The 18,277-nt window shown below is 36.6% G+C and overlaps 1 protein-coding gene across 2 annotated transcripts; it reads left to right on the top strand.

Moving 5' to 3' along the window:
* Positions 1-48: 48 nt before the first annotated feature.
* On the top strand, positions 49-16,615 carry ACP1 (acid phosphatase 1). 2 transcript variants are annotated; one of them, XM_086744514.1, is made up of 6 exons: positions 49-153; positions 7,483-7,556; positions 7,833-7,946; positions 12,874-12,935; positions 15,284-15,389; positions 16,280-16,615. In XM_086744514.1, exons 1-6 carry the CDS (start codon positions 111-113, stop codon positions 16,355-16,357), a joined length of 477 nt encoding a protein of 158 aa, XP_086600640.1. In that variant the 5' UTR covers positions 49-110; the 3' UTR covers positions 16,358-16,615. The 2 variants fall into 2 exon arrangements, with proteins under 2 accessions (XP_086600640.1, XP_086600639.1); XM_086744513.1 differs by lacking the exon at positions 7,833-7,946 and adding an exon at positions 7,664-7,777.
* Positions 16,616-18,277: the final 1,662 nt, after the last annotated feature.

Here is an 18,277-nt window from a genome sequence, read left to right as displayed (position 1 = left end):
CAGGCAAAAAATGTAGCCGGCTGTCACGGCCGGTGCCGTAAAGCGAGGCGCAGGCAGCGCGACATCCGGGAAGGTCCTCTCCCCGGGTGGCTGGCTGGCCCCGAGCGAAGATGGCGGCGGGGGAGGTGAAGTCGGTGCTGTTCGTGTGCCTGGGTGAGCGGGGCGAGGGGAGAGGCGGGTCTCCTCCCGTCCGCCTCCCGCGGCCCTTCGGTCGGGGGTGTAGGGAGGGCGATGAGGCGAGGCCTGCCGCCAGGGAAGCGGTCCCGCCCCGGTAGGCGCAGGCGTCCCGCCCGCAGGTGGCTTTGCGGATGTTTGCCTTCTCCGGGAGGGCCGGAGTATTGGCCGAGAAGGGAGGTAGAGAGCAGTATCCTTCTCCTTTCCGCTTGCCTTTGTGATAGGTGTGAGTAATTAGTAGGAAATGACACGTGAAATTCAGTATTGATGAACGCATAAACCGATGTGAGTTTTGAATTAGCTGCTGCTATTCAAGAGCAGCACTGAGCGGAGGTTGTGACGAACTTCCAGAAACGGGCTGCTGCGTGCTCAGCTTCCAACACAGCAGGGAGGGAATGGGAACCCGCCAGCAAGTGTCTGCAGCGGTACCTGGTGGACGCCGTCCGCAGGTCTAAGCACCGGGCATTAAAAAGGGAGAGAAAACGGTGATAAGAGTGGTTGAAGTTCATGGAACAGTCTCTGTAAAAAGAGGGAAAAATATGTTAGGACTTTAAGTAAGAAACAGAACTTGGTGGAGGGTGGAGGTGATTTTGATCTATGAAATTACAGCCATCGTGAGTGAAAAGAATAAGACTTTTTTGAAGGGCTACCTAAATGAAGAACTAGGAAACTTTTTTTTTTTTTAAGAAAAAGATATTTTGTATGTTTAAGTTGTGAATCTTGTGTCACGAGGTCATAGAAAACAGAAGTCTAAATGGGATCAGAAAGGGTTTGAATATGTTCCTGAAGCTCAAGACAATTGATTACTGATAAGCAAGATGATGATCTGCATTTTCACAACCAACAAATTGCTAACCTGACTGCGTGGATTACAGGGCCATGTCTGAGTTTGTACGTGCTTTCTCTAAACATCTGCTCCTGCTCCCTTTTGGGGATAACAAGCTAGATGGCTCATTGCTCTGATCTAGGAGGGCTTTTAACGTTATCTGCTTCCTAGCCCTTATAATCTTACCTATGTGCTGAGAGTTGATCTCTGTGAATCCCTGGCATTTTGCCCGTTTTGTTACAAAACCATTGGTTAATATGTTTGGGTTTTTTTTTCTCTCTGCTTTTCTGTTGTAATAGGAGAAATGCAGATTAACTGAATAGCAAAAGAACAGTTTAGTTTTGTGAAATATGTTCTGATGTTTACCCTTAAGTAAAATCAACCCCTAATAGTAATTTAGGAAAAACATTCTTTATTGAAGGATTAACAGTTGCTATATGTTTGTGAGCCAGTGGCCTAGACAAATGTTTTTGTATAAAAACGTCTAATTAATGTTCATCCTTCGTTCTAAAGGCAGTAGTAATCTTCACAGAATGATTCATCTATATGGGTCTGCAAGCCCATGGTGGTGATTTGCACTGTAGCAAGTTCCTAATCCAGTTGAGTTTCTGAGGAGCTGTTATTGGTGGAAGATAATATAATAATTTATGTATGGAGTGAAATTATTAATATGAAGCTTGAGGAAATGGTGAACAAGTAAAGACTGATGTTGATGGGATATTTTTTTTTTTTAACAAGTGTTGTAAATACCTCTTAAATTTCCTCTTCTGTGTTACTGGCTTATAAAAATAACCATAATGGCACGTGGCATGTGCCATAAAATCTAATTGACATGACAAGCACTTCTTTTTTTCCAGTCAAATATGTACTATTTTCATTGAAGTTTTGAAGGCAACTTGTTTCTTCTTCCTACTTTTAAGTTTGCCAAATTTTTTTTGTTAGTCTTGAAGAGTGATGATTATGCCCTGCTAGAGTTTTTCCTCCTAAATTTCATTAGAAATAATACCTATGGTTGTTGCTGAAAAGAGTACTGAACAGATTTCTAGAACTGCATTTATCTGTAGTGTTCTGTGAAGGTTAATGAAGCACATTAATTCTGAAGTTTGACATTCAGTGAGAGCTGATCCCCGAAAGCACAAGCCTTCATGAAAAATTACACTTCCTTTCTACATTATTTTGAAAGAAAACTATTACTGAAATATTTAAGATTATGTTCTTTGTTTGTAATGAAATAAGCAGATATTCATTACATGACAAAACACAATCCAGTTAATGTGCGTAACTATGTTAATGATAAGGGTTCCTCATCACTGAGAAATAAATGAAGCACTTGGCAACATATGTAATTACAGTATATGAAAAGGGACTGGGAAATATTTTTTTTTTCTTTTAAGGCAAAGAAATAATTAAAACTGGAGGTGAACCAAAATGCAGTTTACTCTTTTTACACTTACGTAGCTCATCTAATTAATGGCTGAGCTCCAGAAATGAGCTTAATATGATGCTGTGTTACATAAGTCAGCCTCTTTCTCTCTGATTACTTGTCCACTGTAACCTAACAAGCTGCATGGGCATCTTAGACCAGGCATTGGCTTTCTGATCTCCTCCCTGTGTGGAGGAACAGTTGTAAGACAGGTGAGCAGTGTTCTACCACCCTCATTGTAAAAAAAAAAAATTCCTAGTATCTCATCTAAATCTACCTCCCTCTATTTTGAAACCGTTACCCCTAGTCCTGTCACAGCAGGCCCTACTGAACAGTCTCTCCCCATCTTTCTTGTAGGCCCCCTTGAGGTACTGAAAGACCACTGTCAGGTCTCCCTGGAGCCTCCTCTTCTCCAGGCTGAACAGCCCCAACTCTCTCAGCCTGTCCTCATAGGAGAGGTGCTCCAGCCCTCTGATCATCTTTGTGGCCCTCCTCTGGACCCTCTCCAATTGGTCCATGTCCTTCTTATGTTGGGGGCTCCAGAACTGGACACAGTACTCCAGGTGGGGTCTCACCAGAGCAGAGCAGAGGGGGTATGCGTGTAGATACAGCCAAGTACAAGGTTTCATGGGACGAAATGCCGTTATAGCTGCGGAATGGGAAAGCAATAGATTGGATAAGACACTGAAAGTCATGGAAAACAGTTGCTGTAATGAGGGTTCTTAACAAGCTGAAAAAAAAAGAAATAATGCCATTTCTTTTGGATAAAGAAGAGAATGTTAGATAAATGTAAGGAACATACCTTTCTTCTCTGCAGCATTGGTAAGATAGCAGTAAGAATACAGTGCCTTATTTAGTCTGTGTTTCGGAATGATGCAGAAGTACTAAAGAGTTGAAAGCACGGTTGTAAAAGCTGTCTTGGAACCGGAAAATAAGATTAAGATGTATGCTTAAATATTTTAAGAGTCTGTTGTGAGTAGGTGAAAAATTGAAAAATTTTATTTTTACTGGAGAATCTTTAGGTTGCTGAGAAAAGCATGATGTTCCAGTAGTTGGTAATTCAGTATAATTAATCTTGCTACAGGGAAAGATTTTTAATATGTGAACATTCAGCTAATTAGCTAATGGTTTGATTACCATGAATCCTGGCAAGTCATATTGCTATTGACGTTGATTACATCAACTAAGCCTTGATTGGCTAGGGACTTTGAAACCTAGTGCTCCTGTAGACATCTCCATCTAGATATCATAGAATCATAGAACAGTTTGGGTTGGAAGGGACCTTTAAAGGCCATCTAGTCCAACCTCCCTGCAAGGAGCAGGGACATCTCCAACCGGATCAGGTTGCTCAGAGCCCCGTCCAACCTGGCCTTGAGTGTTCCCAGGGATGGGACATCCACCAGCTCTCTGGGCAACCTGTTCCAGTGTTCTACCACCCTCATTGTGATTTTTTTTTTTCCTTATATCCAGTCTAAATCTACCTCTATTTTAAAACCATTACCCCTTGTCCTATCAAAACAGGCCCTGCTACAGAGTATCTCACCGTCTTTCATATAAACTCCCTTTAGGTACTGGTTATCTTAAGCCAAAATTGAGTTCTGCTTATATATACAAACACACATATGCTAATATTTGACTTCTGGGAGAAATCCCACTGTCTGTTGCGGGGGCGGGGGGGATCATGTATGGAAGTTAGATTATGTCATTTAGATAGCTATATACTTAGGTGTTTCAGATAAAGAGTGTCAACGAAGTTGACTGTAAATGGAAAGGCCAGGGAATCTGGACTAAAATCGGAACCTTGAATGGTTACTTACAATGTTCACTGAATGCTGAGTGTGACAAGATAGACTTAACTGGAAAGAACTAGGACTCATGATGAAGTTCAGACAGGAATTTTAGTACAGAATGGAATAGAGGGAGTAGTAAGTTTTAAACACTTGCTTATGAAGGGGACCTGATGGATGATGCAAGTGATACTGGGAAGCATTAGTACAGTCACTCAGATGAATTGGCCGTTCATGGAAATGTAAGTAGAGCTGAAAGCAGGTTTTAGAATGTGAGGGGATGCAAGCTGGTAGAACTTCTGTTACAAACTGCAGACAGAAAAACAAAGGAAGAGGAGAAAAGCATCTGTTTGCATTCAGGGTAGGTCTGAAAAAGTTAAGAGAGCTGAATAAGGAACAACAAAGATACAAAACCAATTAAGAGAACAGATTATTAGATCAACATTACCTAGAGATCAGCTATGGACCTGAGCATGAGATGGATTCAAGTTACCTTTCCTGCTGGTAGAAGCAACACTTCTATTTTTGTATGGGAATGGATGAAAGACTAATGGAGAGACTGGAGTAGGAACTCAAAAAAATGAAGCATTGACTTGGATAACCATCATTAGAGTCCGTGTTCCTAGAAAATAAGTGAGAAAGCATGACTCTGTAAAAGTGATCAACAAATGGTTCCAGTACTGATTCTGTGATTGAAATTTAAGTTACTGTTATCTTCTACATAAAAAGAGCATGATCAGATCAGTCAGAAATAAAACAAAGGAGAAAGGAACACCAGAGGAGGATAGGTAGCGAAGATAAGGTGTAGGTAACACTTTAGGAAAATATGGTTCAAGTCCAAGGAGGAAAGTAATTCCTCTATGAATCTTTTTATGAGATTTTCCCTTCATTCCCCAATTATGGCTGTCAATCTGTAACGTAGGAAATACTGTGCATCTGTGAGGAACCTTAACAAAGCCTAGAAAGACAGATGTGGAATGTAAAACTTGATATGAAATGGATCAAAAATACAGTGGGAAAGGGATGATGACTGGAAGAGAAGGATTGAAGTTTGCATATATCAGTGAGATAAGATAAGACTTTACATTAATGATGAGAGGAACGATAACAGTCACAAGGAGTAGTGTGGGCAAGCAGAGTTAGTTAGGATGAAAATCATATTGCAGCGTATGTGGAGAAAAGAGTTTCTATTAAGTCAGTTCTGGGATTCTGTCCATAGTCCCCAGGCATAGATTTGAATGGTGATTGCAGTTCCATGATGGTGTTAATACCTCCGATGATATCCAGAGTGTGCCATCGTGGAAGACATTAAGTCACAAACTGTGTTTTGTTTCAAAAATAATATAACGGCAGTTTCTAGTTATTGCTAGAAATGGTAGTTAATATATTTAATCAGTCAGTGATCATGGTGCCATTCATGATGATATTTGGTATGATGTCATCAAATATGGTATTTATGGCAGTTATTTTAAGTAGTGGGCAGGTTATAGAAGAGTGAAAATTTGGAACAAATCATTCAATCCAGGTAAAGCAGAAAGTTAAACAAATAGAAAAAACCATGAAGGATTTATTTCAGAAGTACCATTTTGAAGTTCTGGGAGCTAGTTAATGAATTAGTAGGATTAGTAGTATTAATCATTGTTTATTACTGAAATTTTGAGTGTCTTAATGAAACTTACTGTTTATGCATGGGTTCATTCGTACAGAGGAAAAGTATTCTACAGGAAGAAGTGGATGGCCTCAACAGCTGGTGTAATGGAAACAGAATTTAATAGTTTAGAAATTAGACTTAAAGGTCACCTGTTTGAAGCAACAGGGAAAGAAAGGGAATGGACAAATGAGAAGTAGGGGATTAGGATCGCAAATTTGATACTTAAGAAGGAGTCAAATGTGATTGTAGAGTTATCTCAGGTCATTTACCAAAGCGCTAAGTAAATACTTCACACTTTTTTTTTTCTTTTAGAGAACAAATTGCTAAAAACTTCCTGCAGTTTAGTTTGTGGTTTTATTTGTCAGTATTCAAGAAAAATAAATTCAAATTAGAACAAGTGCAGAGTTGGCTTAACTGGAGTGATTAGATAAGGGTCAGTTAATTTCATGAGGAGACTGAGACCCTGGTTTGTTTAGTTTAGCACAGCTATGCTTGACAAGGATTCTGTGTCTGTTGAAGGAGAGAAAGGCTTTAAGATAGTGTGATGGTAACCGAGATCAGATGAGCATAGACTTACAATAAATATTAAGTGGGAATTGGAAAGTTTCTGGCTACTACAGGGAATTAATATCTGGAATAAAATTTTAAGATAGATGATGCTTTTAGAAAGAAAGCTTGAAGTATTTGTTAGAAAAGTGATGGCATATATGCCTGCAATATCAAAGGACTGGGCTTATTGATTATGAAGGTGCTTTTCTGTCTTATGCTGTATCTTACCATGTCCCTCTGTTTCCTGTTAAAATTATATTGTGTAATGTTTAACTCAAATAAATTAGAAAATAAATCTCACTTATTACCATGTTCTTTAACATTTTTATAATTAATAAGTAGTAACCTATTTTCTCACTTAATTTATAAATAAAACCAACTTTTTCCCACTTTGTTTTTCTTCCAAGAACGATTTTGTTTCTCTGCTTGGAATAAACTAGTTCAAACAAAGGAAATAGTATGCTTTATCCTGGAAGATCTGCCATCAAAATTTGCTTAATGTTTCAGCAAGATCAGTTTCTCAATGGTTAGCCAGTTCCTTTTGCCCACTTAGTGATTTGATACTCTCTAAAACTTTGACAGCAAATTTTATTACTTCAGTGGTTCACTTCCCACTTCGTGGGGGTTTTTTATAGCTGGCATGATTGACGGCAATTTATTGAATGTCCAGAACTGAGTAGAGGGGCAGAATTGCCTCCTTCAACCTGCTGATTGCGCTTCTTTTGGTGCAGCCCAGGATATGATAAGCTTTCTAGGCTGCAGGTGCACACTGCTGGCTCATACCTCATTTTTCACCCACTACCCACTGGTATCCTCAAGTTCTTCTCCACAAGGCTGCTCTCAATGCCTTCATGCTGCAGTCTGTATTGATACTGGAGATTGCCCCAACCCAGGTGCAGGATGCTGGGTTTCCACCCTTGCAGAATCTCTTGGGTTATAATAACATAAGGAATCCTCATTCTACCTAAGTAAATATAAATCTTTAATCTGATCTGTGCAGACAAATCCACACAATTACTGACTTTTTGTTTTTAATCGTCTGAAATTTCACTTTAATCTTTTGTTTCTATAGGAAACATTTGTCGCTCTCCAATAGCTGAAGCAGTTTTTAGAAAACTTGTAACTGATGAAAAAGTTGAAAATAAGGTAAGCTATTTATTTCTGTTCCTGCCTAAGAAATAACTCATAGCCAGTTAGTAGAAATATAAGCAGTGAGAAAGGAAACATAAAAATATAAATTTGTTTTTCTGTAGTGGAGGATAGACAGTGCAGCGACATCTACCTATGAAATAGGAAGCGCTCCAGACTATCGAGGACAGAATTGCATGAAGAAGCATGGCATTACCATGAATCATATTGCCAGGCAGGTACTGCACTTTAATTTTCTTTAAATATTTGTATGTATTTGTTTTGTTGTTACAGTGGATGGCAGACAGTGCTGCTGTTTCAGACTGGAACGTGGGGCGGTCCCCAGATGCAAGGGCTTTAAGCTGTCTAAGAAATCATGGCATTGAGACAGCACATAAAGCACGGCAGGTAGAAGACAGTATATTTTCTTTTTTATTCATACCTATACTTTGTTTAGCCATAACCATTATAATCACAGAAGTCATGTGACCAATGCATGGTTAAGCATCAAGTACTAAGTACTATGTGTAGTTTTTCAAGGGACTCCAAAGTGGCCTAACTCTTCTGGTGAGGTTAGTTACTAAGTTTCATTGGAAGTATAACTAGGAAGTATTGGAGCAGTTTCTGCGTTACAGAAAAATCCTGCCTTCAAACGTCTAGGTTTTTTTGGGCATTTTTCTGAAACTTTTTTTAAATACTTTTTAAAAATAGACTTACTCTAGTAATCTGTGATGCTTCTTTCAGCAAGGAATTATATTTTTATTCAGCAGCTCCAAAAAGAAGTAGAATACCTGTTCACCCATCACAAAAAGCTTCCGCTCTACTTTTGAGTGCTAGGTTAGAACTAAGGCACCCAAACCCGAGATTAGTAGCACAGTTGGTGGTATTTTCAGAGGAAAACGTATCCTTGAAGGATTCTTAAGTCAGACAGGTTTGTCACTTAGTAAAATCTTCTAAGTTTTACCAAAATTCATCTCAGTTTTCATTAACAAAAGAATGTGTATTTTCATGCTGCGTTCCAGAGACATCAGAAATAAGTGTGTCTGCATCTATTTAAATGATTCAGACACTCAAATAAATGCACATAACTTACTTCAGTTAACTATTCTCTGGATATAAGATATTCCTTTAGGGCTTGACCTTTACTTAGCTTGAGTTTATGTCACTAGTTCTTGTACTGACAAAAAGATCAAGTAGTCTGTTTATTATCTTCTATTTTTGTTCCCTTCAGAATTTTACTAGACCTTACTGAGGTCATATTTACTTTCTTCACTTTCAAAGGCTACGTGTTTAGTTTTTTAACTTTTTAAAATAAATTCCCTCAATTAGTCAGTTGCCCTCCACTGACCTCTCCTGATGCTAATCTCTGTCATATAATATGACACACAGGATTGAGCACAACATCTTTTCAGATTTCCAATGTTTTACTGTTATAATAATTACTAGAAAAAGTTTGTTGTGATCTTTTTCTGTTACAAGTTCTGGATTTACTGTTGTCCTGGTTCTGGCTAGGATAGAGTTAATATTCACCTGAGCTGGGCAGAGAACCGGAGCTGGTGGCCCCTATGGCTGGGGCACCCAGCTGGGATAATTAGCTAATTAGCTAACAGCTGGGGTTAATTTAACCAAATTAGCCAAAGGGCTATTCCATCCCATCTGACATCATGCTCAGTATGTAAGTGAGGAGGATGCTGAGGGGAGCCTCTTGCTACTTGGAAGAAACTGGGTGTGGAGTTTTGTTGTAAGCCATTATACTGTATTTGTATTCCATCACTGTTTTGTTTTTTTCTGTTATTGCTGTTAAATTTACTTTTTGTTCAATCTCAACCCACATGTTTTTGCTGGGTTTTTTTTGTTTACCAATTCTCCCTTCTGTACCACTGGAGGATGGGGGGAGTGAGAGAGAGACTGCATAGTCTGGTCCCGATTGGGGTTGAACTAGGACAACTATTTGTCAGTGCTTACAAACAGTATTATTTATGATTATACTAATGATATGTAAGCTGAATAGTACTGAACCTAATCAGTCAGTGTTTCAGTCACAATAGTGTAACATGTTTGTATTCTTGAAAGATAAGCCTTGGAAACTAGGGAACTGTTCTTGGATATTACTAGAGTAGTTTATGAGCAGTTAAACTAAAGTAAAGCATCCAAAACCAGTTGATCCTCTGCCTTGAAACAAACGTTATGTATGCCCTTTTGGCAGAAAGGGAATGAAAACACTTTAAGGAAGGCATTGGCTTAGATATTGTGACAAATTAAGAGATTTTTAAAGCAGAAGAGCCTAAAATGTTACATATACAAGGAGAGAAAATTAAAAATAATGAGACAATAAAATGAAAGACTAACAGGATGGAAATTTGTCTAAAACATTGCAGTACAAGCAATTTCTTTTATAAAGAAAATTTTCAAATCCCTGAACTACAGGTAAATGTTCCTTTTGCACTGTTGTTAACTACGTAACTCCAATATTTTTTTAAAACTTCTGTCAAATGGTCACTGCTGATTCTCTAAACTGTGGACTTGATACGGTCTCATAGTAGTTCTGGAAAGAGAGGAACTTAGCAGTGTAGGACTTTGCAGAGTGGTCGTGTTAGTACAAGTGAAAGTGTATTTGTTTCACTATTAGAGATAAATTCAAGGATAGAATTTTGTGTGTGACTTGTTTCAGGACAGATTAAGAAAGATTTAATACAGAAGCTGCAGAAATAAGAGGGAATTATCTTCTCTTGTCTTCGAAATACTGTCATAAGATGACTACCTCATGCAATTATCCTCTCCACTCCTGTGGAAAACTGTTACCCACTCAGTGAAAGGCTCTTTCTGTCATGTAATTTTATGCATAATTATGATACTCATGGATTATATCTTTTTTAAATTCAAAACTGACATAAATGCTACAAGAATGATTTGTATAAGAAAGAATGTTAGATTGATTACATCCTACTATTGTATACAGTGATCATTTAAGTGAATTTTAAGTGAAAAGTGAAATATAAAAATAAATGTATATATTTATATATAAAATCAAGAGTTTGCTAATGTTTTAGTTGATGGTAGGTTCTTGTATATTTATGTACCCATTGAAATTCTCTAAGCTCTTAGTCTTCATGCACAAAGCAGATAGATATTAATCAGTTTCACTTTTATTCATGCTGAGGCAAAAATTGATTTCTGTGTGACTCATACCGTGCATTTGCCTTAAATACAAAATTGAGATTAGAGGAAGGTTGTATTAAACACTGTTTCACAACTGGATAAATTTGAAGACTACTGCCTCTCTTTGGTTTTTAGACAGAGAAAAGGAGATTTCCCTTCTGTAAACAAAAGGAAATATTTAACAAATAGATTGGAATGATGATGTGTTTCTCCATTGATGGACTTTGATAATGGTTATATGCATTTTTTTTTAACGTAAGGTTCTTGTTGCCTGTATAGATCCATCCAAAGTTGACTGCTTGAGCTCTCCACTGCTTTTCTCAAAATGTACCTAAATTTTTATGTCCTCAATTTCTTCCCCCAAAATATAAGTTTTCATAGTTTTGAGGAGTAATTATATTTTCAGTTCATTATAATTTACTCAATTAATCTTTTTGTATCTGATATTACTGTAGGGCTTAAGACCACAAGCCAACCAGCAGTCTTGTTTTTAGGGCTGCATTTGCAACTGTGTTAGTCCTGGTTCATGGGGTAATAACTGTCAAGTTGTCAAGTATACAGAGTGTGGGAGGTGTGGCAGGTGTGTTTTTCCTTTTCACTGTTTTTTATTTTATTCTTACATATGTCTATACTGTAAAGAAATTTATGCCCGTGTATTTTCTTAGGGGCCAGCATTTAGCTGTGTACAGCAATCAGAAGCAGCTTGTAGAGGTACTGCTTAGAGTTGCCAGGAAAACAGCTATTTCCATGCCAAAAATATTTTCGTAGGTCAAAAGCAGTGCATGAATACAGCAAATATTTTTACAGTGAAAATAAACAAGTCTGCATTAGTTTTCACCATTAACCCTTTCTTTTCAAATGCTGGGACCCTCACCTCACACCTTCCATTCTCCTTGTGTGGAATGTTTCATTTATGGCTTTAGTCTAGTGATAATTTCTATAGGTCTTTTCTTACTCCCTGTTATGGGAGCTTAATCAGTATGTATATTCTGCTTGTACAAAAAAAAAAGTTCTTTTTGCCATCTATAACTTTTTTTAATATGTAAATAATTTTTACAAGTTAAAACTCTGACTTCTAGGACAATATATTTTGCCTTCTTGTCTGTTTGCTTGCTTACCCACTTCTCTAGCCCATCGTTCCCAGAGACGCCTGCCAGAAAAAACTTGTACTGAACAAACTTCCCAAGTTTCTTGGTTGTGATACTACACATAGGACTATGTATGAAATGTAGTCTTAATGTGAACTCATTAGAGACCTTATTCCATTTATTCATCCTCATTTTGCACATTTGATTCAGATACCTTATACTAACATACTGTGCATTGTGGACATGATCCGGGAGCGTTTTACCCTAAGCTAACACTTAAAAGTAAAGTAAAATTTAATTATACTGGTTAAAATCTGTTTAAAAAAAATCTTTAAAATCTTATTCTGATACAGATAACATTGGTACTTAAGTTAATGGTTTATCTGCCATGTTTGCCTACCTGACTCTGAACTGCTTAGGAGTCAGTAAGCTACAGGAAAGAAGAAGAACAGATGGTAGGAAGATGTACAATAGACCTCGGGTCTTTTCACATCATACCATAAATTTTGTGAACTTACATAGGCTAAAATAGTGTGAATGCATTTATTTTTAAGATATTGTAACTTATACCATCATACTTCAGCTTTGAATTTCACTTGGTATGTTTTTCTGTGTAGTGACAAATTTCTAGATTGGAAGTGTTGCAACCAGGACACCAGGTTACCTACATTTTTGTTTTCCTATCAAGAAGTAATTTGTCTATATTTTTATTGCATAGTTTCCACAACTGGAAGCCTGCTTTAGTTTTAGTAGTTGGAAAGCATTAGAAATGTCACATGTAATGATGTTCTAAGATGATGTGTGATTTTTTTTTTTTTTTAAAAAGTATTGGTGAAATAGCTTATTTGTTTGTTTAGTTGTGTTTTTTTTTTTTTCTGTGGAAAGCTTGCAGAAATGGATAAATGATCATGACTGAGTATATTGAAAATGCCTTCAGTTATTGTAAAAGTTGATGACGGTACACAGTTTTATTCTTTCTACCTGTATCTCTTTTAATAAATCAACACTACAAAATTTGAAAATACTTATTTTCCCCTTTTATAAATCAAACACAGTTTGTAGGCTAAAACACACATTTTTGATTTTAGGTTACCAAGGATGATTTCCAGACCTTTGATTATATACTTTGTATGGATGAGAGTAATCTAAGGTAATGTATGAAGAAATGGAACAAATTCATATGGTTTTCTTGTACTGATGTCTTATAAGTCACTTTGAAGACAGATGTCACATTTTACTGCTTCAGTTTTTGGGGTTTTTTGGGGGGGTTTCGGGGTTTTTTGTGTGTGAATGCTATTCTGATAGATGGATTCTTCACTTCTAATAAGTTTAATGAGCTAGAACTCAATGGTTTATGTGTGTGATACATGCCACTTGAGGATTAAGTCTTGGAAATCTAGTATACTTTGTGCTATAGATGTGCAGCAGATGCCTGTATAGTTAAGAATGAGTATGTATGTCTTGATCCAAGTGATCTGTTTTTCTAAGTGCATGGGATGTAAAAGGCACTGTAGAAAATTGGAAGGGATTAAATATGGTGTGTGTTTTGTTTTTTTTTTTTCTTTTTAATAGAAATTTTGCTCAGAAGTAAGTAAGGTTGTTAGCTGGGGGAAATCTTGTTTGTTACTGTTAGCCATGTTCTAATCAAGTGTGTCTTTGAGAAAATCTATCCTTTAGGCAGCTACTTGACCAAATCTTTCTAATGTGAAAATCTGGATATTATTAGCAAAATTTCTAATGAATTAAATAGATATTGATGATTGAGGTTAAGTGATTGAGCTTTAATAAACTAGAAGTGTCCACGTGGTTGTAAGGACTATTGCTTGTAAAGTTAGTTTTTAAAAAAAATAAAACAAACAAACAACCCAAGACACCACAACCAATAAAATCCTATTAGTAGCATGTAAAGACTTTTAGAAGCAGTACCATTCAACTGAAATAAGTATAATGTTTTTGAATTTTCTAGAATGTGTTGAATGACTTCTCTTACATAGGCTGCATGAATGAAGGGCAGTGAAGAAGTGACTAGGCTTACTTCTCTTTTCACTGGAATTCTTAAATGAAACTTCCTTCTGTATTAACAACTTATATTACATAAGCTGCAGAGCAGAAGAAACGTCACAGCTATAATAGAGACATTGTTACTGCTACACTTAAGTTTCACTTTGAATTTGCACCCCATTCACCCATTTTCCCTGGGAACATCTATTCATAGCACTAGGAGGGCAAGCTGATTCCAGGTGTTGATGAACTGCCTGTTGTATCAGAAAACGGTTGGACTAGATGATCTTATAGGTCCCATCCAACCATGTGATTCTATGATTCTATGATTCTAAAAGGAAGATTTGGGACACCCCTTTTCCTTAGTAGCAGAGCCACCTGAACCTCCCCTTTTCATTAAGTGGTATGGCAAAAGCCTTGAAGGAAATGGTTAAACATTTTTTGAATAATAAAAGACTAAAGAATTTATTGAAAAATCTGTAAATTAAAGCAATAACTTCTTAGTTGATAGAGGAGCCTTGATTTTTCTTCAAGGAAGAATAGTATTGTGGTCTCACTGCTATTTCTACACTAAAATTAATTTTTTAATCAGAATTAATTAATAATTAGAATTTAATTTCTTAGAACTGATTATGCTCATTACTGTAAGTATTTACAGGGTTTATTGCATTTTTTAATGCTAGGTAAGTGAAATGATGACTTGATATGGAGATGTGTAATATTAAAATAATTTAATATGTTCTGGCTGTTCAGCATTGTGAAAGTCATAGTACTGAGCTGCTTTTAATCTGAAGATGATGAGAGGTGCATTTCAACTGCATTTGGGATAATGGATGGCTGTTTGTAAGTAGATGGAAAGACACCATCTCAAAACCTGTATGTGTTATCAATAGGAGGCAATGTAGAAGAAAGAGAATGTGACAACGGATGAAATGTTGTAGTATATCAAAGAGAAGGCAGGTCTTGCTCGCTGATTTACCATTTTCTGTTAACTGAATGTAGTAGGACCTCACGTGATTTAGAGGCAGTATTGAGAGAATTTGCAGCATACCAATTTAAAACACTGATTTTTTGGAACAGATTGGAGAAGCTTACTCATACTTCTGGAAAAATATCTACATAATTTTCATTATTTTTGTTCAATACAAGCTAAAGGTGGATATTGAAACTGCTAAGAATTGATTTGAGGAAAAAGTTGATGATCTTACTGTTACGAAGTTCTGTTAATCCTTAGGTTGAGTGCCTGGCTCCTTTTTTATGCTCTGAATTAAGTTTATTTATATGTCCCCATACTCAATTAAAAACAAACAAACAAACAAAACACACAACAAGAAAAAAATTAAAACAAGCAGCAGCACAGAGAGGCTACAGAACTGACTGAGTCCAGATGCACATTATTTTCCTTTGTGCTCTAGAAGCGGTCATGAGTATCTCATGCTGATGCCAAAAATGTTCTGAAGAAAAATTCATGGGAAAATTTTATTTTCTCTTTTACAGAGATCTGAAAAGGAAAAGCAACCAAGTTAAAAACTGCAAGGCAAGAATTGAACTGCTTGGAACTTACGATCCACAGAAACAACTTATCATTGAAGATCCGTACTATGTATGTATAAGAAATTCTTTGGGTGGCTTGATTAAAAATTGTGTATGTAGGGTGTATAATCTTTCCAGATCCCACAGTTGACACTTGACACATAATCTGATGTTACACAAAGACAAGTGTAACTTTTTTTTTAAATGACTTAAGAAAGCAATGTAAATTATTGGGATAGGAAAGGAATACGTGTCTTTACAGCTATTTAAATTTAAGTAATGCGGTGCACTTATATTTTCAATATTGGGTGAAGCCTTGGTTGGTCAACCTCCTTGCAAAGAGGAGGTAATCAGGAAAGATAGAGACAAAGACGGTCAGAGCTGTTGAGTAATATCAGCCAAGAGCAACCAATTAGATTAAGATTCTTCAGTTTAGGAAATAGAAGTGGATGAAGATGCAGTAGGGTTCTATAAAATCTTGATATCATGGAAAAAGGTGAATGAAGAATTACTATTCATTACCCCAGAAGTCAAGACTATCAAATGACATTAGTGGGAAGGGGGTTCAAAACAAAAAGAGCTTTTGTTGTGGTTTTTTTTTCCCCTCACACAGTGCTTCATTAAACTGTGAAACTCAACGTGACAGGTTACTGTGAATGTAAAGGAAAAAAATAAAAGGCTTGTAAGGGCTCAAAAAGTGAATGGAATAAGCCTGTGAGGGAAAGTTCATCCAGTACTGTTGAGTACAAAGTCACAATGTTTGGCTGTGGAAATCCTGAGCTGCAGGTAGTTCAGATTAGGGAGGAATATGTAAAAACTATCACCAAGTATTTGTACTGTTCTTATTGTTCCCTAATGTCAGTTATTTGCTATTACTGACAGTGGGAAACTAGTTTGCAAAAAAATTTCATTTGAGCAGTATTGCTATTCTTATGTTCTTTTTCCTCTGTTCTTTTCTAGGGGAGTGAAAAGGACTTTGAAACTGTTTATGAGCAGTGTGTTAGATGCTGTAAAGCATTTTTGGAGAAGTGTCATTGATGCTTCATTGTTTTATTTCTGAAAGAAAATAATTACCTTCTGAAACATGTAAGGTTTACTTGATTGATGTATTTAAATTGTAAAATTACACCTCAGTATGCTCAAAACGTTTTCAGTTTAATTTTATATTTTAGCTTTTCTGTCATTTAATTAAAAAATATAGAAAAGTTTTGATTGGATTAGATGGTCAACCATTTTGTCACACATCAATGTAATAATAAAGTATAACATTCAGAATAAATTTATCTGTAAACTCTTCCAGTGCTTTCTCGCAAGCACTGCAAAAGTAATATCGTGCTTCTTTATGTGCTATACTAACTAAACGAATGTCTTCTTGTTGTGCCCTTAGTGAGTTAATTTAAATCAACTTTCAATGGGAGTCTGTGAGGCAATAGTTCACATATGATAACTTAGGCATGTCATCCTAGTGTCATTAGACAGCCTTTGGATTGAAGCTGTTTCATATTGAGCCTGCTAGACTAAAAGAACTGCCTGCCCTCAGACAGACATTGCTCTTAGCACTATTTCAAAGCTTAAGCACGCGAAACTTCTGTGTGTGTTGTCAGGATCCTGTGAAAATGAGGCTTTTTATCAGATTAATTGCTCAGTTATTCAAAGAAGAAATAATTTTTGTTCCAGTACTTTTTTTATACTAATTAAGATGGTCTTGTTTCAGAAATAAGTGATTTGTGTTAATGGGACTTCTCTGGCTAGTCTTCCTTTGGTCTTGTGGTCAATTCCTAGCACACTGATACAAGTATATGTAACATAGCATTTACCTTGAGGACAAAACAGGTCAGCTTAAAAGCCTAAATGTGAAATGTACATTTTGTATCTCATAGTAGTAAAATACTCAAATCCATGCAATATAATCAATGAAAAAATTGCTACAATCCCAGTTCCTGTGTGAGTGTCAGTGTTTTCGGATTTACTCAGTAGAATGGATAGCCTGACAAAATGTTCTCTAAGAGTATAGTTCACCCTGAAGATAGTCCATCTGTAACATAATATAAAGTTAACATAAGACCAGTAAGTAGAAAGTTCGGCTCTTGGACAAAAAGTGAATGCTTTGTAAAAATCCATGCCCGTGTGTCTGAACGTTACCTTTCATTTCTGCCTTAGAAACGTAAGTGTATGGAGATCGGTAATGTAACTGGTACCATGATAATTTTCCTATTTTGAATAACATCAGTATGAACTAGCATTACCACATTATCTGTAAAACTGGATCTGTAAAACTTTCTTTCTTGTTTATTTAGCCTTGATTTTGCTCCTGTCTGCCTTCCAAACTAGTAAAGTAGACTCTGTATTTGTCACTCTCCCTTCTAGGACAGGGATACATTTCAATAGAGGACACTGTTATTCCTGGGGAGGGAGGAATCCTGGTGTCACTCTGTGTGTGCTGCAGCCTGCACAATGGGGATTAAGTTTCCTGGGACTTCTGCTGTAGAACAGCTATGTTTGTGTTAGTGAGGTTTCTGTTTTCTGCTAAAATTTCAATCAGACATAAAACTTAAGAACCTGCTTACAAAAAGGCAAGTGGTAGATGGAATGCTTAAATACAGAAATCAGGATCTTTGTGCGTTATTGCATTACCAATAATTTTGACTTTTAAAGAACAAGTTAGGAATTTGCAAATTAATAGCTGTTTCATTTCAGGGACAAAGAGTAATATATATTATATTTCAGGTCAGATCAAGCACTGACTCTGGAAAAAAAATTATTTTCCTTTTCTTTTATGAATGCTTTGACAAAATAAATGAGGAAAAATTAGGGGCAGTTAGGGACACACCATCTTAAATGTGGTTTAATGCACTAACCTCAGAAGTGGAGGTATTTAGGTGCCATCTAATGTTATTCTCTGCCAGAATGACCATTTAAAGTATTCCAGTGAAAGTAAAATAATTGAGAAGATTGAGA

The sequence above is a fragment of the Chlamydotis macqueenii genome, chromosome 3, assembly GCF_036417535.1.
Source record: "Chlamydotis macqueenii isolate bChlMac1 chromosome 3, bChlMac1.mat, whole genome shotgun sequence".
NCBI lineage: Eukaryota > Metazoa > Chordata > Aves > Otidiformes > Otididae > Chlamydotis > Chlamydotis macqueenii.
This window is presented reverse-complemented; position numbering and strand designations above follow the sequence as displayed.

What these genes read in the sequence shown, in the direction of transcription:
- ACP1 (XM_086744514.1), top strand. Translation starts at nt 111, where the DNA reads ATGGCGGCGGGGGAGGTGAAGTCGGTGCTGTTCGTGTGCCTGG. An exon ending in GGTGCTGTTCGTGTGCCTGG is followed by an intron (nt 154 to 7,482) that starts GTGAGCGGGGCG and finishes TTGTTTCTATAG; the next exon opens with GAAACATTTGTCGCTCTCCA. An exon ending in ATGGATGAGAGTAATCTAAG is followed by an intron (nt 12,936 to 15,283) that starts GTAATGTATGAA and finishes TCTCTTTTACAG; the next exon opens with AGATCTGAAAAGGAAAAGCA.